The 22188-nt window shown below is 41.5% G+C and overlaps 2 protein-coding genes across 2 annotated transcripts in view; both read right to left on the bottom strand.

The window, feature by feature from the left end:
* Positions 1-140: 140 nt before the first annotated feature.
* mgaa (MAX dimerization protein MGA a) lies at positions 141-19747 on the bottom strand. The gene is made up of 23 exons (XM_008314897.3): positions 17750-19747; positions 15132-16259; positions 12315-14025; positions 11819-11918; positions 11622-11732; positions 11413-11541; positions 11056-11175; positions 10131-10485; positions 9712-10087; positions 9323-9602; positions 9028-9248; positions 8742-8826; positions 7963-8282; positions 7347-7616; positions 7009-7264; positions 5445-5714; positions 4674-5305; positions 4264-4386; positions 3826-3958; positions 3305-3694; positions 2914-3039; positions 1549-1620; positions 141-1203 (listed from the first exon to the last, which is right to left on the bottom strand). The coding sequence occupies exons 2-23, from the start codon at positions 16190-16192 to the stop codon at positions 557-559; spliced, it is 7788 nt and encodes a 2595-aa protein (XP_008313119.1). The 5' UTR covers positions 16193-16259; positions 17750-19747; the 3' UTR covers positions 141-556.
* A 160-nt stretch (positions 19748-19907) lies between these two features.
* tyro3 (TYRO3 protein tyrosine kinase) overlaps positions 19908-22188 on the bottom strand; it is a 7278-nt gene continuing 4997 nt past the window's right edge. The window contains exons 15-19 of the mRNA XM_008314909.3: positions 22160-22183; positions 21942-22051; positions 21611-21770; positions 21385-21521; positions 19908-21305 (exon numbers count right to left, since the gene is read on the bottom strand). Of these exons, the coding sequence (XP_008313131.1) occupies positions 20963-21305; positions 21385-21521; positions 21611-21770; positions 21942-22051; positions 22160-22183 (774 nt within the window). The 3' untranslated portion in view covers positions 19908-20962. The remainder of the gene's footprint in view (positions 21306-21384; positions 21522-21610; positions 21771-21941; positions 22052-22159; positions 22184-22188) is intronic.

The following is a 22188-nucleotide window of genomic DNA, read 5'->3' as shown; positions in this document are numbered from 1 at the left end:
TGCAGCTTCACACGTTTCCAATGAACTTTTGCTCCAATAGAATGTAACTGTTTTTAAATAAAATTAGATAAAAAATAATTCCCCTATCCATTCATCCATCAACTTTACTTACACCATAGTAATGGGACTGAGTTCAAATGTCCAACGTCAACCTTTATTTAAATTAGTGTCCTGGACTAGTCATTTATTTGTCTGTTTGAAGTGTAGAAAAATACAAATTTCAGAAACACATAAACTGTACATAGTTAAACAGAAAAGAGTCATCAGTCATCAATGTCCACATTTCCTGATCACACTGGACCAGGAAGACTGTCAAACAAACTGCCATTTATCTCCTGTAACATTGTTATGAAACATGATATTTTTTTAAAACAAAAAAAACGGAAAACTCTTTTAAATGTCTTATAATAAAAGTATCTCAGGTTTCTATTCGTCTTGTGTTTACAGTGCATCATTAAAAGGTTTTCTAAATAAAAGTCAGTCAATAATCAGTCTTTTGTTTTCATTAGCTGCAGAAATGTCAGCGGATAACTTTAACCAGACGTGACATGATCTGTCAGATAGGTGGCGCTCCTTTAACTCCCAGAGGAACCAGCCGGGGCATAGGTCTCCATGATGGAGAAGCATCATCGTGACCACCAGCTCCTTCACCTGCTGTTGCTTTGTGACTGGGGGTGGAGTCTGATGAGATGGCTTCACCCACTTTCATTTGCAATAAAGGGGGTGGGGTCAAGACTACTTTGGTGGTGTTCCCATTGGTGGTTCTGCTGGGTGTTCCTTCCGTGTGTTCTTGAAGCATTGCCCCCTCTGTTTTCTGGGGGGTGCAGTTCACCTTCACACAACCCTCACCCTCAACATTAACTGCTTCACTTGACATCTCCACTTTTGTTGCTGTGGAAACAGTGTTCTGATTGAGAAAGACTAATTCGTTGAGGAGTGTCTTTAAACCTTCGGGACCACCCTCAGGCTCCACCCCTGGATCCAGAAAACACGCCCCACCTCCAGTGGAGGGAGGAGATGATGAGGAGATGGGGGATTTAGGGTTCGTTTCAATTAGGCCCTGGACTTTCTCTTGGTTCTGATTGTGTTGCTGATTTTTGTCCGGATTCTTCTGGGAGGTGAGGTTTGTACCAGCAGACAACACCAGAGGGCTAGCTGGTGAGAGCTGCGGAAGCTCAGGAACCAGGTGGAGGAGTTTTGCAGCTGAAAAAAAAAAGACAGACTTGGACTTTTGTGTAACGACAACATTCACACTGTTGTGTTATACGTCCCTGACTGCATTGGACATTTTGCTGTGTTCAATTCACTTTAATGTGGAACAACAGCCCATTTGAAGTTGGACAGAGACTGACATCTCTCTCTCTCTCTCCCTCTCTCTCTCTCTCTCATGTGTCTGTTTGCTTAACACATTTACCAGGATTCATATTCAAAACTAAACATTACTATGTGCGAAACCACTTTAAAAATTGATGAGTAATAAGTAGTTAATAAGTGTGTTTATAAAGACAGTTTAGTGGTCATAGGTAGCGAGTGAATGAGTGACCTTACCAGAGGTGGGGTACAGCAGCGAGTCCAGCTTTATCTTATTGGTCACACTGGGGATGTTGAGGGTGACCATACCTACAAACAGGAAGAAGAGAAAATGTATGAAATGAAAATTAGTTTGTGAGATATGAATGGTCTGATGATCATTTGATGTGTTTCAAATCCTGAATATATAATGTCAGGCTCTGTAACTCAAGTTTTAATAGTGAATAGCTCGGGGACTTGAAACAGTTGACCGTGGAATGCAAAAAATCTTTCCACACCTTTATTTTGTTTGATTAATCTTCACCCTAGACTGGTTAAGTCCACCACAAACAACTGCAGTATGCAGTACGCCTCTGGCATATTACTAAGCACCTCCTCACTACTCCACTTCTGCCCACTAAACATTTTAAACCTTTGTTTTGTTTATCTTTGCTACTTCCATTTTGCACTGTTGTCTTTATGGCTTCCTACCCAAAATACACTGTTCTTTTTCACCTACTCTGTGGTTAGCTGGATAAACTGCCTCATTTTTCACTACACACCGATTAAATGTCTAACAATTTCTTCACAGACCAGCCTTTAAGGTGTGGTGGATAAATACAATTAAATAAATTGATTGGATCAGTATAAAAACTGGTATTTCCAAAATATAATAAATGTTAAGCCACTATGTATGTAACTTTATTAGCAACGTCCTCGTAACATCGCACTTGTCCCGCTTGGTCACCAAGTAGTAAAGAAGGATTCATTGCCTCTCGGTGTGTAGGATCAACCTGTCGCAATAAATCCATATTTCATGTTGGCGGTATGCAGTTGTCTGTTAAATGCACCTTTCGTTTTGCACATTTTGCTAGCTTGGGGGTTTCGATTTAGCGGTAATGTATTCTGTGTTATGGGCTGCAGCAGACCTTTTATGAAAGTAGTGGTATAGTGTAGGTAAGACACGTGACCGAGGCATCATGACATGTATCAAGTGTGAGTCATAGACAGATGCAGCGGAGAGAATCCAGTAATTTTTCAAAATAAAACATTGTTCAGACTCGGATATTAAATACAACGGAAATAATGCCTTCTGAAAGTTGCAATCTTTACTGGTACCAATTGACGCACGAACCGGTGCCAGTCCTCAGCCCGGGGGTTGGGGACCACTGCTATGAAACATAAACTCTGGTCCACCTAAAGCAAACTAAACAGTTCTGGTGTAAAAAAAGGCCTTAATGTGTTCACGTGCATATTTTTAAATTATTTGATAAATTCACGATAAATTAAAGAAAAGTAGCCCTAGTTTAGCTTAAAGCATTTGATAAGGATATGATAATATTCCATATTTATTATGACACCCATATCAGTCACCAGAGAACACAGAAGGTATCTGTGACTGACCTGTGGTTGGCTGCAGAAATGATTTTTTGTCCATTACTGGCCCAAGGGTCAGAAGCTTTTGTCCAGGCAACGCTGTACCAACCAGAGTCAGAACATCAGCTGGAACCACAGCTGTGATGGGTGGAGCTTCATAGACACAAATGTACAGACCCATCAGTTGAAACACAGGTGCATAATGTTTGAAAAAAAACAAAACATAAATCACTCTCTGGGTGAATATTTAGTGTAGGACAGATTTAGATGTTACCAACACGAGAAACTGTAAAGAATAATAATGTTTACATGGTGACACAGTCTTAGGAAGTGAACTGAGACAATGTGTCTATTTCATCAGTTAGAGATAAGATTGTTTGTTATTTGCATCTTAAAAACAGGTCTTAAAATGACTTACAATCCAAAGTGTCTTTGAGTGGAGATGGTGAAGGCTTTCTCTTTCGGGACAAGATGTTTGGGACCGTCTTCTGTCGCTCTCTGACCCCGCCCCGATGAATGACAGGGGCAGCCCCCCTGGACTTCTTCAGGACACTGTGGACTGGCTGTACCAGGGTGGGGACTAAAGATTGGACAGAAGCTGATGTGGAGCCAGCAGGTTTGGGACCAGTTACAGATAACTGGGCTTGGTCAGATGACTGATCAGGAGGGATAGGTGTCTGCTGAGGTTGTTGAGATGACAGAATAATGACATCATCATCAGAATCCTCTTCCGGCAGCTGATTGGTGGCCTGGTCTATGTTTTCCAATTCCGTTTCCCTCTCCTTACTGAAATGCTGCTGATGTTCACCTGCAGCCACAAACACACTATATGTTAGAGCTCCATCTATAGGACAATGTAATAAAGGGGGCAAGACATTTCTAAAAAACAAAGAAGTCATCAAGTTATAGCTACAGATGTCAGTCCGCATTCTCCCTTACTTGATGGAACCAGTGTGGCCAGATATGAATCCCTCTTTTTTTTCAAATCCCTCTTCTTTAACATCAGATTTGTTTCAGTCGTCCTCAGGTCCTTGATCACCTGCATTGCCTGGAGGACAGACACAACATCTGTCTGTGAAGACAAGACAAGGAGAAAACAAAAGGAAGAGGAGTAGGAAAAAAAGAGTGTGATAGAAGAAAAAAGAAAGAAGGAGAGTGAAATTAGCATCAAGAAAAGCCAAAGAAAAGACTAGGACAAGAAGCTAAAGACCAGATAAGAAAAGGGCAAAAACCATGTGAAAATCCATTGATAGGATGGGAAGAGGACAAGGAAATAAAGAAAATGAGAGAAAAAAGAAATGAAAAGCAGAGGACAGCAGGAAGATGAGCAGATATCAAGAGGATAAAGACTGGACGTGGGGAGGATGAGGATCTGACCTTGTTGAGGGTGACAAACTTTGACACCCTGTCATCTTCAAACCCCACTTCTTCTCTCAAACGTTTAAATTTATGCATCATAAGCTTACGATGCTGCCGCTGTGTCCGTTTGTGTTTGACTCGCTGTAAACAAATACACATATCAGCTTAGACTGGGAAAGATATTGTTTTGAATGTCCAGCAGAGGGCGACTCATAACGAAGGACCCTTCATCACCAATTCATCACTAACACAGAGTGTAGTGAGCAACAATAAATAAATATCCACCGACCCAGAGAGATCTTTCAAAAAGTTCCCCAGTGTGGGATCTATAAAGTTCGACCTTAACCTTAACACAAACAAGCAATGGGGAAATACTACAAATTTGTCCTTTAAGAAGATAGAGTGAGCATCACAACAGTTTGTCTTACTTTTATGTCAATCGCCAATCTTTGTCTTCCTCCTTTCACCAACACTTCTTCACTGGCTGATTCTCCACTGAAGTCTGATGAGTTTTCTGTCTCACCGCTGGATAAAGGCTCTGGGTCCACCACGATCTCACCATCATCGTCCACACAGACAATGTCCAAATCCAAAGGGTCTTCGGCCACCTCAGGCTCAGTGACCACTGAGTCGGAGGCAGGAGAGGGCGTGGCTGTGGTTCCAAACTCTGACTGTGGTCCATGAGAAGGCACTGACCCTCCAGTAAGAAAAGGGGGCGCTGTGGATTCTGGTGGCTTCAGTTTTAAGTGGGTTGGGCTGTTGGGCAGGGGCAACTTTTCAGGGGGAAGAAGTGGAAGTGGAGAACATTTGATAACAATGGATTCTGTCTTGGTGCTAGCAGGTAAGATTTTAAAGGTGCATGTTCCCTTCTGAGACAGGAAGCCAGAGCCTGGACTAAGAGGAGAGGGGAGGGGGGAGACAGAGAAGGACTGGAAGCCTGAGAGTGAGGAGGCAGGAGCAGCAGAGGGAAGTGTGGCTGATGTGGTGGTTGATTTCTGATTCTGAACAGTGACCGCCGGAGTCTGAAGTGGCAATCGGGGGAGAGCTGTAGGAGAACAGCCTGTGGCAAGAAGATTCAGTTTAGAATATAACTCTACATTATGATGTTCTTTTAATCATTAAAGCAGCAAAAGGATAAGTAATGATTCTGAGGAGATGTTGTAAACAAACACTGCCGGTCAGCTTACATGGAGACTCACCTCTCAGTACAAACTGGGCTGGGGTTTCTGCTTTCATTTTGTTGAGAGGCACCAGTTGCACTACTTTTCCATCAGGGAATCGGTAAAACTGTTTTCCTGATGGTAAAGAAACTGGTTTCAGCAAGACCCTCTGACCAGGTGGAGGCTGGGCTACAGGGTGAGAAGACACACCTGACAGTGGGGCCTTTGGACGAGGACTTGGAATTGCCTTTTGATCTGGGGTTATCTTTGAACTGGAGACCAGATTTCCAGGATGAATCACCTGAGAGACTGGAAAGACACCTGAGGTTAATTTACAACTACACTGTAAAAAGACATATTTAATCAAACTGACAACAGCCACATCTACACCATTACATGTAGTGTTAACACCACTAAATGTGAAGGCTTGTGACCAACTTAAAGCACTAATAACTCTTTTTTTTTTTGTAGCCACACCATGAGAAATTGCAGGTAAGGATGTCCTTCATAATCATAGGAGGGACAATCATATTCCTCTTAATACACTTCAGAACTCAAGGAACCTGAATTACCAACCCTGTGGAGTGTAAACAACTACCTCTTGCTGAACAGCATCGTGGCTAAAGAGATGATCATAGATCCAAAGGTCCAAGTCCCCACTCTTACCAGTTAATATCAATCATCATATTGAGCGTCCTCCTTAATGAAAGCTTCGACTTGTTGGCTAACTCTGATGCCCTTTTCAAAAACTATCATAACCAGCTACACTTGGTCTCCACAGGAAACAGCTGATAAGGCTCATCAACAAAGCCAGTTCGGTGCTGGGTAGGAGCCTGGACTCAGTGGGGATGGTTGGGGAATGAAGCACCAAATGAACACCGTAGCTTGTGGGAGTGATCTCAAAGCCCACTCATGTTCCATTCTTCATATTTGTACCACACCAACCTTTCTAATGTTCTTTGCACGTCACTGTATTGACTGTAGGTAGAAGCTGTGGTTCTTGTTGATCTTTTAGGTATTGTTGTCTCCGTCTATTTCAATTTTGCTACACTGTGCTAACTGTCAACTCAGAAGTCCATGTTGACAATGTCTGGTAGTTGCCAAAACATACTGTAGTTAATGTTCCCTAAACAAATATATGGGCTAAAAAAATAACACTTTTGTAATATAAACATTTATCGATACTGTTGAAATTAAAAATATTTTAATTCTGATTCACTGATGTGAACTTTTCACAATTTAATGATTTAGTCTCACCTGTTGAAGGGGCAGAGCCACCAGAAGTTGCTGGTAAAACTCTGACTTGACCACTCCCAGAAACTGGGTATACTTTGACTGAAATGATCTGAGTCCTGGAACCCTCGGGTTCTTCCCCATCAGGCTGAGTCCTGACAGCAGCCTGATGGTTCCCTGTGACATATAGATAAACCCTTATGGTTGTCACCCTTTGTGGCTCAGTAATGTCATCCTGTTAGCAGACAGGTTGCAAAGGATAACCATATTTCCAGAACTAAAATATCTAAGCACTACCAATGGTCTCTTATGTGGTACTAACTGTAAACTGCCTCACCAACTGTAGGACAAACAGAAAGTCTCTTCTTACCTGTGGAGGAAGTGGAAGGGAGTGTTCCTGGTACCATTGACTGGGGTTGGGATGAAGTCCCAGTGGAGGTGCTGGTGGCCGGAGAAGTGGTAATAGTGGTGGTGGTCTGGGTGGTTGGACTTATAGTCTGTGTCTGTAGCTGCTTCTTTATGGACCCCACTCGGCCAGTTAGGTAAGCTGCAAGGCGGTTTGCAGGATGCAGCGCCCCCATTTTTCCTAACTGAATCTTAGCCAGAGGATAGAGTTTCCCATTCACCTGAAACAAAACAAGTGTTAAATGTGAGAAAACTGTATTGAAAGTCACTCTAAGTCTCAGACCAACCAGAATCAGACCTCACCTCGACCACGTGGTCTGTGCCTCCTGGCTGCTTCACCTTGGCAGACAAAAATCCAGCAGGGGAGATTCCTGTCAGTAAAGGCAGAGCCAGGCTGTCCTCAGTCTTTGCTTCTTTCCTCAGTTCCTGTCCACTAGTCTCACTCCCACTGTTGTTCTGTTGAGATGTAGACCCCTGCTCTTCGTTAGTGTCACTTTCCTCCACCTGATTCTGCCGGTTCTCTGATGTCTCGTCTTTGTTGGTCATGTGTTCCTCAGTTTCTGCCTCCTTGCTCTACAGAAATGGACAAAAACACACACTCACATTAAACAGCTGTAAAGCCCTTTCTGTATTTTGTCCAAATAGCTTCAGTGAGCTGCCATTTACAGTACAAAAACCTAGGTTTTAGGTTTAAAGAGAAGCAAAGAGTGCAAGCTTTTCTAAGGCATTGAGCATTTGTGGAATAGACAATTAACAAAATCACTGCACTGTTTAACAGGACAAAATAATGTCATCTCAGTCTGACATTTTTTCTCTCTTAGACCAAGACAAAGTGATTTTAATGAAGGAAAACTGAATCTTGATCAGTGGCATTAATAAGGACTAAGACGCTGGCTGCTCGTTCATCAAAGAACAGTACCTGTTCGAGGGGTTTTTCCACTTCCTCCTGCTCAAGTGTGGGCCTGCTGATGTGGACTTTGTACTGGACACAGCAGTTGCCGTTGCCCTCCTCCACAGTCTGACTGATGGGAGTGATGAGATAGTCTTTGACCCAGAACTGAGTATTTAGTCGGTCCAGAGCCATGGCTTCACACATGCTCTTTAAAACCTGGTTTCGGTCATCCTCGGACGTCCACTTGCACTCAGCCAGGATGATCAGGCGTTTCGATGGCTTAGAGGGCAGCTCTGTCTGCGGAATGGGAGGCTGGACAGATGGAGGTGGCTGAGACTGTTCTGCTGCTGTGTAAAAATGACAACATCTCTCAGTCCGAGTTTTACTGCAGGGGAACAATAATGTAACTACTAGTACAAAATAAAGGAACATGATTTGGCTAATAATTCCTAATTAGTCAGATACATTTTAAGTCACTCACCACACATAAAATTGTTGTGTTGGGTTTTGGGTCAACAGCTCATTATCCCACACCAAGTTTATTGGAAAATTTAGCAATTTTGTATGTCAAAATTAAGATATTGATCCACTGCTGCCTCCGTTGAACATTTTCATTGTAATTTCAAAGATTAGATTTCCTGGTCAATATTTACTCAGTTAATCACAACAGCCCCAAGAGGCAGTAATAGGCCAGTAGTTATTTTGACGACAAGAAAGTCACAATTCTCTCTGAACTTTGTTGTGTAGTTGAAAGCAGTCACCAATAAATAATATAATAAATAATTATTATATGTGAATAAACCCACCTGAAGAGAGACTTGGACTCTGGCTCCTTACTTCATCTGAGGTTTGGGGAGTGTGAGGTTTCAGTTGGAGTGATTCATTCTTCTCCTAAAAGACACACCAATAAAAAAGTGAAAATTCTGACATATGGTCAAATCTACATAAATTACAAAAAGTAAATATTAAAATACATTTTAATGTACAGCAAGTTTGACCTTCCCATTAACAAGCAATCTTTGAAACTAATTCCCATCACATTTGTAATCAACAGTTGACAATTCATATTTTTAGTGAGAAACAGACACTTGCCTTCAGTTTCTGACTCCGTCCCTTCCCGGTGTAAGCTCTGACTCTGGCACAGCTTCTCGTTTGGTCCAAACACTGCTGCAAATGGACAGGTCTGGTCAGGTTGGTCTGGGAGTGTTGTTGAGGGATGTATGTTGGCTCTGGATCCAAGTCCTCATTTTCCTTTTTCCAGAGAACGTGGACCCGCTCTGCAGGTTGGGAAACTGTCTCTGCCTCCTTCAGAACTGTCAGCCAAACAGGACACAAATTAGAGCTCACCCAGTCTCACAGTCATGGTATTGAGAGTTATTGTTCTTACCATAAGCCATTTTCATTCTCCTTTTCCTCCTCTTGCTCTTCTTGTTGCTGCCCTGTTTTAAAGGGCTTAGGTCGGGGCAGTCCAAGTTCTTCAGCAGCACCACCTTCTGTTTGAGGCAGCTGCAGCCAAACATACACTGTGGCCGGCCGCAGTGCCCGATCCTGTAGCTGTAAGCCAGACTAGAGCAAATGCAGCCCAACCTGCAGTAGTCATTAAGGCAGGGCGGCGCTCTACTGCACCCCAGCTGGATGGGAGCAGTTGGGTTCTCACTGACAAAACCCTGAGGAACAAAAAAGAACAGTACGTTTACACCTCCACCACCTCCTGCTCTCTTGAGTGAGCAGAATATGTCAGTACTGAAACTAAAAGGATGTGCTTTATTTACATACCATGAGTGTAAAGAGTGATGTCAGAGCAATGGTAGCCCGCTCCTTGGTGATGCTGGTCCGGGGCTGACCCTCCCACACTACTCCATCCTCCAGATCTTTCTGCCTGAGCAGAGCTCTGGTCATCACAGGTGTTTTGTCTTGTTGCCTATTGGTTCTTGACACTTCTGTGTCCGACTCTATAGGTTCTAGTCCCGATGGGTCATCTTGAAGTGGTGGTAGAGTTTGACCTGAGGTTTTATATCTCCTCATCATCCTCTTGCCTTTAAAATTGTGGTTCTCTGGGGAGACTGATATTGGCTCTGTGTGGTTGAATTGAACTGTTAAACGGGAAACATAAGATTCAGTGATGGCTGCTGTTTGCTTTGACTTCATCAGCATTCATGCAGGCAGCTTTGAGACTTGGGTTGGTTTAGCAAGGCCTTTCTCCAGGCTGAGGAGAAGCCGGTTTTTGTCGCATCCTGGTTAGCTTTGAACCTTTTAGATTGTCTCGTGTCTTCCTCTCTGGAGGGGAAACTTTGGGTCTCTTAGAGGGAGGGATGAATCCAGATATGAGGTCAGATGTGGGAGGGCCGTGTTTCTTCAGGACACTGTCCAGTGTCCGGACATAGCTGGTGCTCTGGGCTGGAAGTTCATACGGCACCTGCTCCTCCTGTGGCTGACAGAAGCTGGCTGCTCGTTCATCAATCAGCTTCCCTTCATTCTCCAAATACTCATCCAGCATGTCACTGCAGAATGCTGACAAGTTCTTTTTGGGCAGATCTGAACTGGAACTGACTGCAGGAAAAAAGTTACAAAAACAAGTTAAAATTCTATTGTACAGATTCAAAAAAAAAGTGTGACTTAAAGCATTGTGGCAATGGCGGTTAGGAAAACATAAAATAATAAACGAGTCAAGTGATGTCGAATCATTTTTTCATGTACCACAACTCACAAGACAAACTTTGTCTTAATAAACTTAATGGAAAATTTTAACATGAAAAAAAAAAACCTACATTTCCCCAAAAACAAAGGGGAAGAGAGAGAGAGAGAGGGAGGGAGGGAGGGAGAAAGTGTCACTGCCGTCAAAAGTTTTGTAGAAGTTTAATCTTTTTCTGCATATATATTTGGTAAACCTTACATGTCTGGCATCCATTGCACCTTACAAATGAATGGTGGTTTACTAAACTAATGATAATGTAAAAAGTCTCTATGGCCCACTATAACAACCATCTCAGTTTATTTAGAAACAGTTTGAATCAGTGTTTCACTCTAGGACTAAAATAGGAAACACATTAACTGGAAATTAACTAATTAATTAACTAATTTCTATGAGGTCAAGTCTTCTCATTACAGTCTAAACATTACCTTCAGGTTTGGCCATTGGTGTGGGCGGGGCCTCTGGAGGACTGAACTTCTCTCTCCAACCTTTGATCAGAGTTACGTCAGTGGTTTTTCCTGTTCTGGAAACAAATGCTGCAGACGTTCCTGCAGAGTGACACAGAATTTTAAGGAACATGAATTTGAAGTTGTTGGTATATTATGGAGGTCCTCCAAAAGTAAACAATAACAGAACATCTAGGGAGAGAACAACAATCGTCAGTAGAGTTAAAGGACTGAGAGATTTTTTAGAAATAAAGTACAAAACATCCATATATGCCTAGACTCGAAGGTCACACAAACATCATCACATTTGTATTCATATTCAGGTTTTAAAGAAAATACCTTGAGACGATGTCAGCTCCTGTGTCAGTGGTTCCAGTCCAACTCCAGGAGGAGGGATGGGCAAATGAACCCCCAAGTACTGTAGGTCTATGGCCAGAGTTGGATCAAGGAGGTTCAGCTTAATACCCACTGTGTTTCACAAAAACAAGAAAAGCCACCATTAGCTCAGTGGCGCCGCCTATAGAGCCTGAGTTTGCTTTGATACAGACCTTCTTGTAACACAGGATGAATGACCTGCCGATGCTTGACTAGCTTCAGGTCTCTGAGAAGATTCTTCTCATACCTGTAGATCTTCTGACGCACGGCATCGCTGTCATCAGCTGAAAATGTGGAGAGCCTTGTTGGTTAGCTTAGCTTAGCATAAACACACTACGAGACTTGAATGTAAAAAATCATCATCAATCACCGCTCTCAGGTGTCTCAGTTGGAGGCAATGGGTGACTTTCCAGCATTGGCTGATGGTGAGATTCCTCTAATGAGTCTGGAATGTGAAGTTTGAGGGCCTCCTGGAATATACGGTTAATTTTGTAAAACATTTTCTAATAGACAAAGTGATGGTTTCTTTTTTTGAACAGAATGTGTGACTAGCAGATACTGTAAAGTTAACTTTTTCAGGAGAGCATCAATTATGTGTTAATATATGTGTGGTGTGTGGCCCAATTTATAAACAGTCCATTAATGTTTTAGCAATATTGGCACACACCAAATTCTAATCCTTCCAGCATACTCAAGATGTCTAACAATGTAATTAAACCCTTTATAACAATCACATGTGCAGCAATCAGTAAGACATTCTTAGTAAGACATTTATGGACAAATGCAGCTAGAACTTCACTGTTGGTTTTCTGATCTATTTTTACAAAATCAAACAGAAAGGCAATGTAATACAAGTGAAGTTTTACCTTTGATGTAAATGAGACAAACAACTGTTCCTCCACCTCCTCCATGTTCGGTTGCATGTTTGCATAAGAACCATCCACTCTTTGATCCTGACCATTGCTGGATGGCTTTTGCATGCAGGAGATTTTCCTGCGTTTGCAGGACTTCTTGGGTGGTTCAACATCTTGACATGGCTCTGGTGCATTTTCCTCTGATTTAGAAGTGGGTGAACAGCTGGCAGTTGCAGATGCGGGTGCTGGTGCGGGCGCTGGCGTTAAACCTGAATTTGAAAACTCCACCTCCATCCCAAGTTCATCACTAACGGAGAAAAACTGCACAAGATCAGTGAGAGAAGGTGCAGGTGATAGTACATCACCATCTATTGAGGAAAATGTTGGAGACAGTGGCAGTTGGAGCACAAGTGGAGACAATTCACCAGGAAATGGAAGTGACTGCTCAGCAATTTGGAAGGAGGAAATTGAATCTGAGGCCGCAATGGACAAGGCAGGTTGAAGGATCTGGGGTACAGGGTCTATTGGAGGAGGCGAATGTAAGAGTGGTGGTGTGACTGATGAGAAAGAAAGCGTTTGTGATGTAGGAGAAAATGGTGTGTATGCGGTGTCCATGTAGGACGGCACAGAGGGAGGTAACACTGTGTGCCATTGAAACACGGATGTGCTAGGTCCTTCGCTCATTGTCGACAAGTCAGAGGTTCCTGGTTTCTGGCCTTGCTGAGAAAGGGTCGATTCAAGTTCTAAAGTGAATGAATCAGCAAGAGCTGGCAATGGTTCTGGAGAACTTGCAGGCGACATAGGCTCAAATGTAAAAGAAGAACACTCTGGGTCAGGAAGTGAAGAAACAGACCTTATTGTAGGGGAATTAGGGAGTAGTGTAGATGACTCTGTGATAGCCCGAGTCTGTGGTGATTTATTCACATGTAACACTGTATCAATGGGATGTGATAAAACAGGAGAGTCATCAGAGGTAGATAAAAGAGAGGAGACAGTGGGTGTAAAATCCTCAAGGGTACATAATACTGGTGGTCCATCAATGTCTGTAGGTCGAAAGTTTGGATTTTCTGAAGTTGAAATAGAGTCAAAGGAATTGCCAGCGTCTGGTACTGTTGGTTCAATGTTTTCAGCCGTACCTGATGACAGACTGGTAGGCTGAATGGTAACTTTTACTGGTTCACATGTAGGATCATTTGTGAAACTGTTGGATTCTTTTACAATATCAACGAGATTGCCTTCAGGAACCTTTTTATCAGAAATCTGTGCTTTAGAGTCAGGTGTTACTGTAGGAGGAGGCCCAATGTTGGACTTTTTTGATTTTGTTGAATGTTGCTTTAAAAACCGGGCAAGAGCAGGAAGAGGGAGTGCTGCTGTACATCTCTTCTTTTCTACATTCACCTTTGATGAAGATTCTAGTTTAGGTTGATGGTCCGTTTCTGCACAGGACTTCTGGGACACATTAACAACCTCACAAATATCAGTTTTTTTGGGAATCTCTACATCCAAACACTGTCTTGTTGTTGTCTTAAGTTTTCTTGGCATCAACACACAGTCACTTTTGTTTGCAGATGGTGTTTGTTGGTTTTCATCTTCCATGTGAGTTAGCTTAGTTCTCCGTGAAGTGCTGTTAGCACTGATCTCTTCCATGTTACAACGTTGCAGTGAAACGTGAGCTTCCCTAATAAGTTCTGAAAATAACTTCTGAGCAGGAGGTGAACCACTGCTAAAGAAAATCAAACAGAAACATTATGTTAGCGAGTAACATACACATGCATAAATAAATATCTATAACACATCTATTGGTTAAGCTTTGTAAAACCTGGTATTATTTTTCTTTCTTTTTTTTTGATATTCCAACTTTCGGTCAGATGCCTCGTTAGGGTTATCCAGACTAGTCACATTTTTTTTAAATTATCTTCTGTTACTGAATGTGCAGTTTTGGTAAGGAAGAAAGGAAATGTATTTTATTCTAGGTGAGGGTGTCCAAAGTGAGGATGTGGATGAGAGCGAAGGAGAAGAAGTAAAGGGAGAAAAGCTAGGGTTTTGCAGAGATTTTCAACAACTTTTCTGTCTGTACTATTAAAGTGAAAGAAAAGTGGAAGATTATTCCAATGCAGATGAAAAGGTCTGTGATCATCTGTGGCCAAGTTCCTCAAATTTTATCCTCCCGTCTCAGCGAGAACTGTGTCACCTGACTGCGTGAGCTCTTGTGTTGTGTTGTTGTTGAAACACAAATCAGGATTGAAAAACAAGAACTGTGAAGTGAAACTGACAGAGCAGGATATATATATATACACACACACATGTGTATATATATATACATATACACATGTACATATACATATATACACGACATCGCAAGATTTTTTCTAATATATATACACATGTGTGTATAAATATATACACACACACGTGTATATAAATATATATACATATATACCTATATATATATACACACACACATGTGTATATATATATACATATACACATGTACATATACATATATACACGACATCGCAAGTCGTTTTCTAATATATATACACATGTGTGTATAAATATATACACACACACACGTGTATATAAATATATATACATATATACCTATATATATATACACACACACATGTGTATATATATATACATATAGCTGCTATTTGTCTTTTTGACCCAGGAATATACAGAAAAAATGTTTTGCCATAATTAATCATAATAAGCTACGCTCACGCTTAGGATAATTAATCCACAGCTACCCGACAATCAATCTGATAAAAAAGTCAAATCAACTATTAAAAGACATTGTAAAAAAAAAATTCAAACTGAAACTCTTACCACAAACTCTCCTCAGGAACTCTGGCAGTGGACTGAATTTTGTTTGTGGTGTCACCTGGTGGTAAAGACTTTGAATCTGCTAATTTTAGGCTTCTTCGTTTATGATTTGCAAGCAAAGATTTTAGGTTGGTCTTTAATGGATTGGTTCTGTTTGGTTCCTCTTTGTGCAAATCTTTTCCAGAGTTTAGTTTCAGCTTCTGGCCCATAGAACCGGACAACTCCTCCTTTAGTCCTTTAGCAAATGGGTTGTAGTCAACTTTAAGTTGAGCAAACTTAGAGTTCTGGTAGGCAGTGACTGCCATGAATTCTGTCTGAGTAAAGGTGAAAGTGACAACACTAGGCCCAGTTAACTTAATGTCTTTAGTAGCTTTATCAGTTGGAATGATGTGCAGTCGTGGCAGATACCGGTGCATTGGGTGCAGAAAAATGTTCCCTTCAGAGATGCTGTTCGTAAGTTTCAGTCTGTAGAAAGACACTGGATTTTGCATCCAATGTTCACCCGTTGAGGGGGACTCTGGATGGGCGAATGGTGGACTCTTCTTATGACCTTCTGCTTTCCCAGCCGCTTGCCAGCTACTGCCTGTCCATTTGTAACAACTATTGTCTAAAGGTTGGATGTCCATAATTAAAGAGTATTTCATAGCAGATTGTAGACCCGAGATACGAAAACGGCAATATGGGAACATTCTGCTGCCCTGTTTGGTCAGAATCATTTCTGTTCTGCATCTGTAGAACTCATTCCACATGCTGTTGTTGTCTAGAGTTACTTTGATGCCTTTACAGAAACTGACAGGAGACAGAGGTTCTTGTTGAGAGTGTAGACTAGTGGGCTGTTTGACAGGCGAAAGAACAGGAGACATGCTGACTTCCTTGCCCGTCATATCCCTCTCTTTGTTGGTTACGTTTTGATGGCTGCGTAGTTTCCAACCACCTTCCTTTGCCTTTTGTGTTGTAGAAAGAATACTGCATGCAGCTGGATGCTCAGCTGCAGTCGCTGCTGCAGGGGTGGTTGCTCTTTCCTGACGGAGCACCATGTCTTTCTGCTTCCTTTTGCTAGCCATGGACACGTCCCAGACATTTAAGGGAAGGTCCTTCTTACAGGTGCAGACAATTGTTCAAGACAGCATTCTGAAACATCAATAGATAGATGTATAAATAAATGACAGAAAAAACATTTCGTAGTTACATGCCATCCAAGAAAAATTATTTAATGTAATGCTGCAACTGGTGAATCTATTTCTAGTTATAAATACACATAGCAGGAAACAGAAGAAATTGCATTTAAATGTATTGTGGTTAAAAGACCCAGTCATACAGTTGCAAGAGCTGTTCAAAATATTGAGATGTTTGAGTTTAAAGTGCAGGCAATGATATCTACTGCATATCACATAACTTCTGCAACAAGGCCACTATTGAATAGAACTAGCTGCCGGCCACACACTCTCACACGAGGGATAAGACCAACAGTCAAACAATGCCAAAATATTTTCAAATAATAATCTTAAAAGTTGGATTTTAGCCAATAAACCTACAACTGTGTATTGTCAAAACAATCAGTTTTTTTTTCTTTTTGTACTTAACACATGAAATTTTTTTTTTTAATCAGCTGCTTGTGATTTGGGGATAATTTAATATTTAGTGAAAGCAGCCATATTGCAAAGGTTATCTTGTACAAGAATAAAAACACCTCAAATTAAGTAGCAACTCAGTAATAGGTCTACAAAAGATGGTGTATGGTTTGTAAATCACATCTGCCCTTATCTGCACAAGGGAATAGTTGATGTTAAGTACTTGGAGCGTGTATACGACTGTCCAGGGTATCTGACTGACAGCTGGATCATCCAACATAACCCAGCAGAAGCAAACAGCCACTACATTAGGTCAGTGGACACTGCCAATGTCGTGCATTTCTCATATATGAATGTGTGTTGTAAGACATTATATCACCAAGCATCTGTGTCTCTGATTAAGTTTCAAGCAGATGTGGCAACCAAAAAAGGGGAATAAACAAAGACTGAAAATTGTAACACAAGGTGTTTCAGAAAGGTGCAGATCAGATCACCCTGTTGGTTAAAGTTCCATATTTCCTCTTACTCTTTTTGGGGAAAAAAGGAACACTCACTATTTCTACTGATGCAGAAGCTAGGGCTGTTTTTTGTCTTTGTATTACCTTTTCTTTACCATACACGCTAATGTCATGGTAGCTATTTTGCTATGATTTTGCAGTTATGTCTTCATACCACTTTAGACAACCATATTGCTTTAAACATGGTATTTAAACAAAGAGCGACACCGACCTGCTTGGCTTCCAAATAACAGAAGTAAAATACTTAAAGCTTACATACTAAAAATCCTTGGTTTTAATGTCAAATAAGCTTGACAACCTGTAAGACCAGCTAATACCAATGCAATGTCTCAGTCACTTGAAATAAAACATGTTTTAGCCAAAGACTTCAAACTCTAATGTTCAGTATGCCATGTGACACGGTTATTTACATACCAAAGACACAGCTATTTGCAGCAGGAGTTAGCTAACCCAGCAGGCCTGCAGTTGCTCAGTAATGGCGTCTATCATCATTAACCCTCCAAACTCTGTGCTCTGCTTCGGGCACTATTACCTTGAACACATCATTCGACGGGAGGGCTTTAGTCCGACCGTTGTCGTCAGTTTTATCACCGTTCCGCCACATCGCGACATCGCAAGTCGTTTTCTAAGTGAGTGAAGAAACGCAACACGAGGTGTCTCTTGTCGTCACGTCATCGCCGTCTCCTTCGCTACTGCGCAGCCTCGGACGCCATCTTGCTGCCGCCACCTGTTTGAAACAACGTGTCGTCGAACACCGACAGATTACGGAGGTTCTTCTACGCTATCGAAAATGAACAGCGGTTCTTGGGACGCACCCACCACTGACTCCCAAGCGTTCAGTTGCAGTTATATTGATTCAGGGAAGTACAGCCATCGCCAGAAGATAGACGGAGAGGAAACTGGTCGACAGACTTTAGATACGGACAGGTCGACTGACAAGAGACACAGACACCAGGAAGGACGACCGACAGTAGACAAACGCGGTTAAATGTAGTTAGGTTAGTTCAAACTGGGAGAAACTAAAACCTCAACCAGTAAATTGACCCCGGGTGGGACGCAGTCTGGACTGAAAATTGAAACCCATCCAGTGCCTGCTGGTGTTTTATAAATTACGCGTGTGGGTGAAACCGGAATTTAAACACAGGGATAAAATGTGTAGTGGCCCTGTTTTGGTGTTGGTAAAATAACGCCTTACTTGAGCCATATATGTGTTTTTGTTCTACAGCCGTGCTTCCCGTGTGTCTGTCTTCTTCCTCTTCATCTCTCTCCCTCCCTCTTGTTCTGTTGGGAAATGGCGGCTGCCTTTGCTCTGCAGTAGTGTTACGTCGGTGCAGACCGACATGACCTGGTTAGTGGCAAGTTCTTGTCTTTAGATATGACAACAGAGAAGAAATTAGATCAAATAAAACATGTTGGCGCAGTTCCTGAAACCAAGAACGAGGCTACAATTAACCAGCTACTAGTTTATGACAGAGGAGATGAGAAAAGCAATCATGTCACGTTGTAATCGCACACTTTACAGTACTAGCACCCATACTAGACGTAATAAACGGTAATTTCGTATGGTTATGGCAACGTGCAACAGAGCAAACATTGCAGATAGTGCGCAACAAAATTTTCTGTTGGGTACCATTTCACACATCAAACTATTGTTTCATGGGGTTTTTTCACATCTTTTCCCCAAAAATATCTATTATAAGTAAGGAATCAAATAGCAACATTACTGTTAAAACTAACCATATCTTAATTGCATTTTCTGAGGTTGGCTTAAACATCTAAACCATAAGCTAATGGCTAAATATCCAAAAGCTAATCAAAGTGTTCACAGCTAGCATAGTGAAGTTGAAGTTATGTTTCTTTACCTGATTGCAGGTCATTATACAGTTGATCACAGATAATTTCATAATATTAAGACTAAAAGCTGTGTTGCACCACAGTTTTTAATTCCATCTGGGAAAAAACAGTATGTGATTCACAGGCCACAGTACGTTTATTATGTTTGACTAGCTAACCTGAGCTCTCCCTTTTCTTCAGAGTGGCTACAAGAAATCAAAATTATTATTTTTTATTAATAAAATGTAGTTTTCTAAGAACAGTAATGGCACTCCTTCCAAGGGTAACATGGAAATTATAAATGATCTGCCAACAGCTTGGTGTAATCTCCCAATTATCTGTTAAAATACATGCGAGGTGACCAGAGTTGACAGGCTAGCCAGGTTCGCTACACCAGTAGCACTTACGCAGAGTAGCTCTCAGTCGTTAGATTACAAAGAGCCTATGAATTGCCATACAGTTGTAAACAGAAAACTAGCTTAGCTGCATGCTTAGCTCTACAGTAAACTGTAGCACTAGGCTACTAGCCCACCACCTTGAGCTCCAGAGGAAAGTATATTGAGGTTACCTGTCAATACAATTGTCCTTGGTAAAATATCCCCACTTTTGTCAACACAGGAAGCGACAGAGCTCAATGGCTGAACACAAGTTCAGAACAAGTGTTGTGACTGAACACTTAACAGTATTTAGTTTTTTTGTAGAGCAGTATTAAATGTGATGATTGGCACATCAACATTTAGCTTTACAAAGCACTCGAGTGCACCCATGTTGTTTATTTTTCTACAGACTAATATTCATTTCACGTCTACATACTATATGTGAAATGGTTCTCATTCTCAAACAAGAACCCAGATGAGTGAATGGAACACAAGTTTATTATTTAGTACACAGCGATGGACAAAGACAGACAAGACAAAGACAGACATTTTTCACATCATTACAACACTGTCCCTTGATTTCCCATCATGCTGGATGTTGTAGGTATCAAGTCAGTTTATAGTAAAGGGTTTTATTCTTCAGTTAAAAAGTACTTTTAAAAATCTCCTGATTATAGATAAGACACATTTGTTGTCAATGATATGTTAACAAAACTGGTCAGTGCAGTCCGTTTGCAGTCACATTTGTTTAAATACACCACATCAGTTGAGTCCATATCTGTTCGGTTTATCCCACTCAACAGTCCACATGGAAGTACATTTTTGTCCAGCATCCTTCCTTTTAGTCCACTTTAGTCCAGCATGTAGACCACCAAGTTTTTTTTAAAACCTAACCTAAAGGCATAAGTAGTATGTTTAAAAAATGATCCCAGAAACTGACAAATCAGCAATATATCTGCTGTGAGGTAAAAGTATTTAATATACTAAGTCAGTGATTACTCCTGATCAATGTATAGATTTATATGGATGTTAGTGATAGTGAACCAGTGTTGAGCAGCATAACAGTCATGTGACCTTATACTGTTTTGTTTCCTTATTAAATACCTTTTTTTAATCTTCTCAATAAAGTTTAATACGTTTCCAACCTGTTTCCAAAGTCTTGTTGCTTTTCAGTGCTTTATCCACCGGATGATGACAATAATGCCCTGACTTGGAAGTAGGTGGAGCTTGTAGGTGCAACGGAATGTTTTTAAAAATAATTTTCACACAATTCCAGGTTCCAGTGACCTGAATCGAGCCTTTTCTGGCTTGATTTGGTCCAAAAGGGTCATAATACTGAGTAACCATGGCGTTAATGTAAACAAAGATGTGATGACGTCACATTGGGTTTTTTTCCAAATGTGACCTTAGTTTTTATCTTGGTGAGAAATGTAGAGCTGAGTCAGGAAATGTAACGTGTTAGTCTTAGACACCTGTCTCCACCTTACTGTAGCCTTACGAATGTCACAGTAGGAAGAACACAACTATATTTACTCTTAAACATTAATGACAACATCGTCTTCATCTTCATCCCTCACTAGCTGCTCATCCTCTTCAGGGCCTCCACAGGGGCCAGTAGTGTACCTGTAGTCCCCTCCAATCGCAAGCTCTGCACCAGATATCAGCCAGTCCCTCTGACCGTCTGCTCCCTGCCGCTGCCAGGGGACACTACAGCTGGATGCTCCATTCTCCCCTTCCAGGTTGATGTACAGCAAAGGTGCTCTCTGTGTAGGAGGAGGGGCTAGGCTAAACAATAGCCTGTCTAGCTGGATGACCAGGCCATTGAAACTGGGGCGACACTTGGGGATGGGACTCCAGCAGCTGTGCATGATTTCATAACTAAAACCAATGATAAAAGAAGACAAGGTTATCTACACTGTCTGACACATGGTGATGATGTCTTAATGATGTCACTCACATATCATCTCTGCAGTCCAGAGGTTTCTTTAGTCGCTCTCCTTTAATTAAAAACTCATAAATCTCAGAGTTTTCTACACCAGGATACGGAGTCTGACCTCGGGTGACAATTTCCCACATGGTGACTCCAAACGCCCACTGACATCAGATGCACAGAAATAAATGTTTAGGGTTGATTATCACTGTGGCTGTGAGGTGGATGTGTGAGAGTGTTGTGTGTGTCTTACCACATCGCTTTGTGTCGTGTAGACATTGTCAGCCAAACTCTCCAGAGCGATCCACTTGACAGGAAGTTTGGAGGCAGAGCCTTGTCTGTAATAATCTCCACTGTAGATTTTCTTTGACAGCCCAAAGTCAGCAACACACACACGCATGTTCTCACCCAGCCTGCCAAACACACACACACAGATAGAAGGTCATATTATGACATAACAATGGGAATCTATTTAAAATGAAGGCACAATAATACCAAGGTGTGCATGACCTGTATAAAACACTGAGCTGACCGTTTAATCCAGAATGTTTTGCAGCTGTAATCCAGTTAGTGTATGGACTTACATGCAGTTTCGAGCAGCCAGGTCTCTGTGGATGATGTTTCTGTTGCTCAAATAGTCCATTCCTCGAGCAATGTCCAGCATGAACTGAACAAGAGTTTGAAGAGGAAGGTCCTGATAAAAAGAAGCAGCAGGAAGGCAAAAAAGTCACGTTAGAATTTTTTTCACATGGCCATCAGTTTTTCCTGTGGAAGCTCTCTGAGTGTTAGTCTACTCTCTTACAAATGGCTCCTCCCCCAGTCGTGACATCA

Source organism: Cynoglossus semilaevis, chromosome 1 (assembly GCF_000523025.1).
Source record: "Cynoglossus semilaevis isolate Cse_v1.0 chromosome 1, Cse_v1.0, whole genome shotgun sequence".
Taxonomy (NCBI): Eukaryota; Metazoa; Chordata; class Actinopteri; order Pleuronectiformes; family Cynoglossidae; genus Cynoglossus; species Cynoglossus semilaevis.
This window is presented reverse-complemented; position numbering and strand designations above follow the sequence as displayed.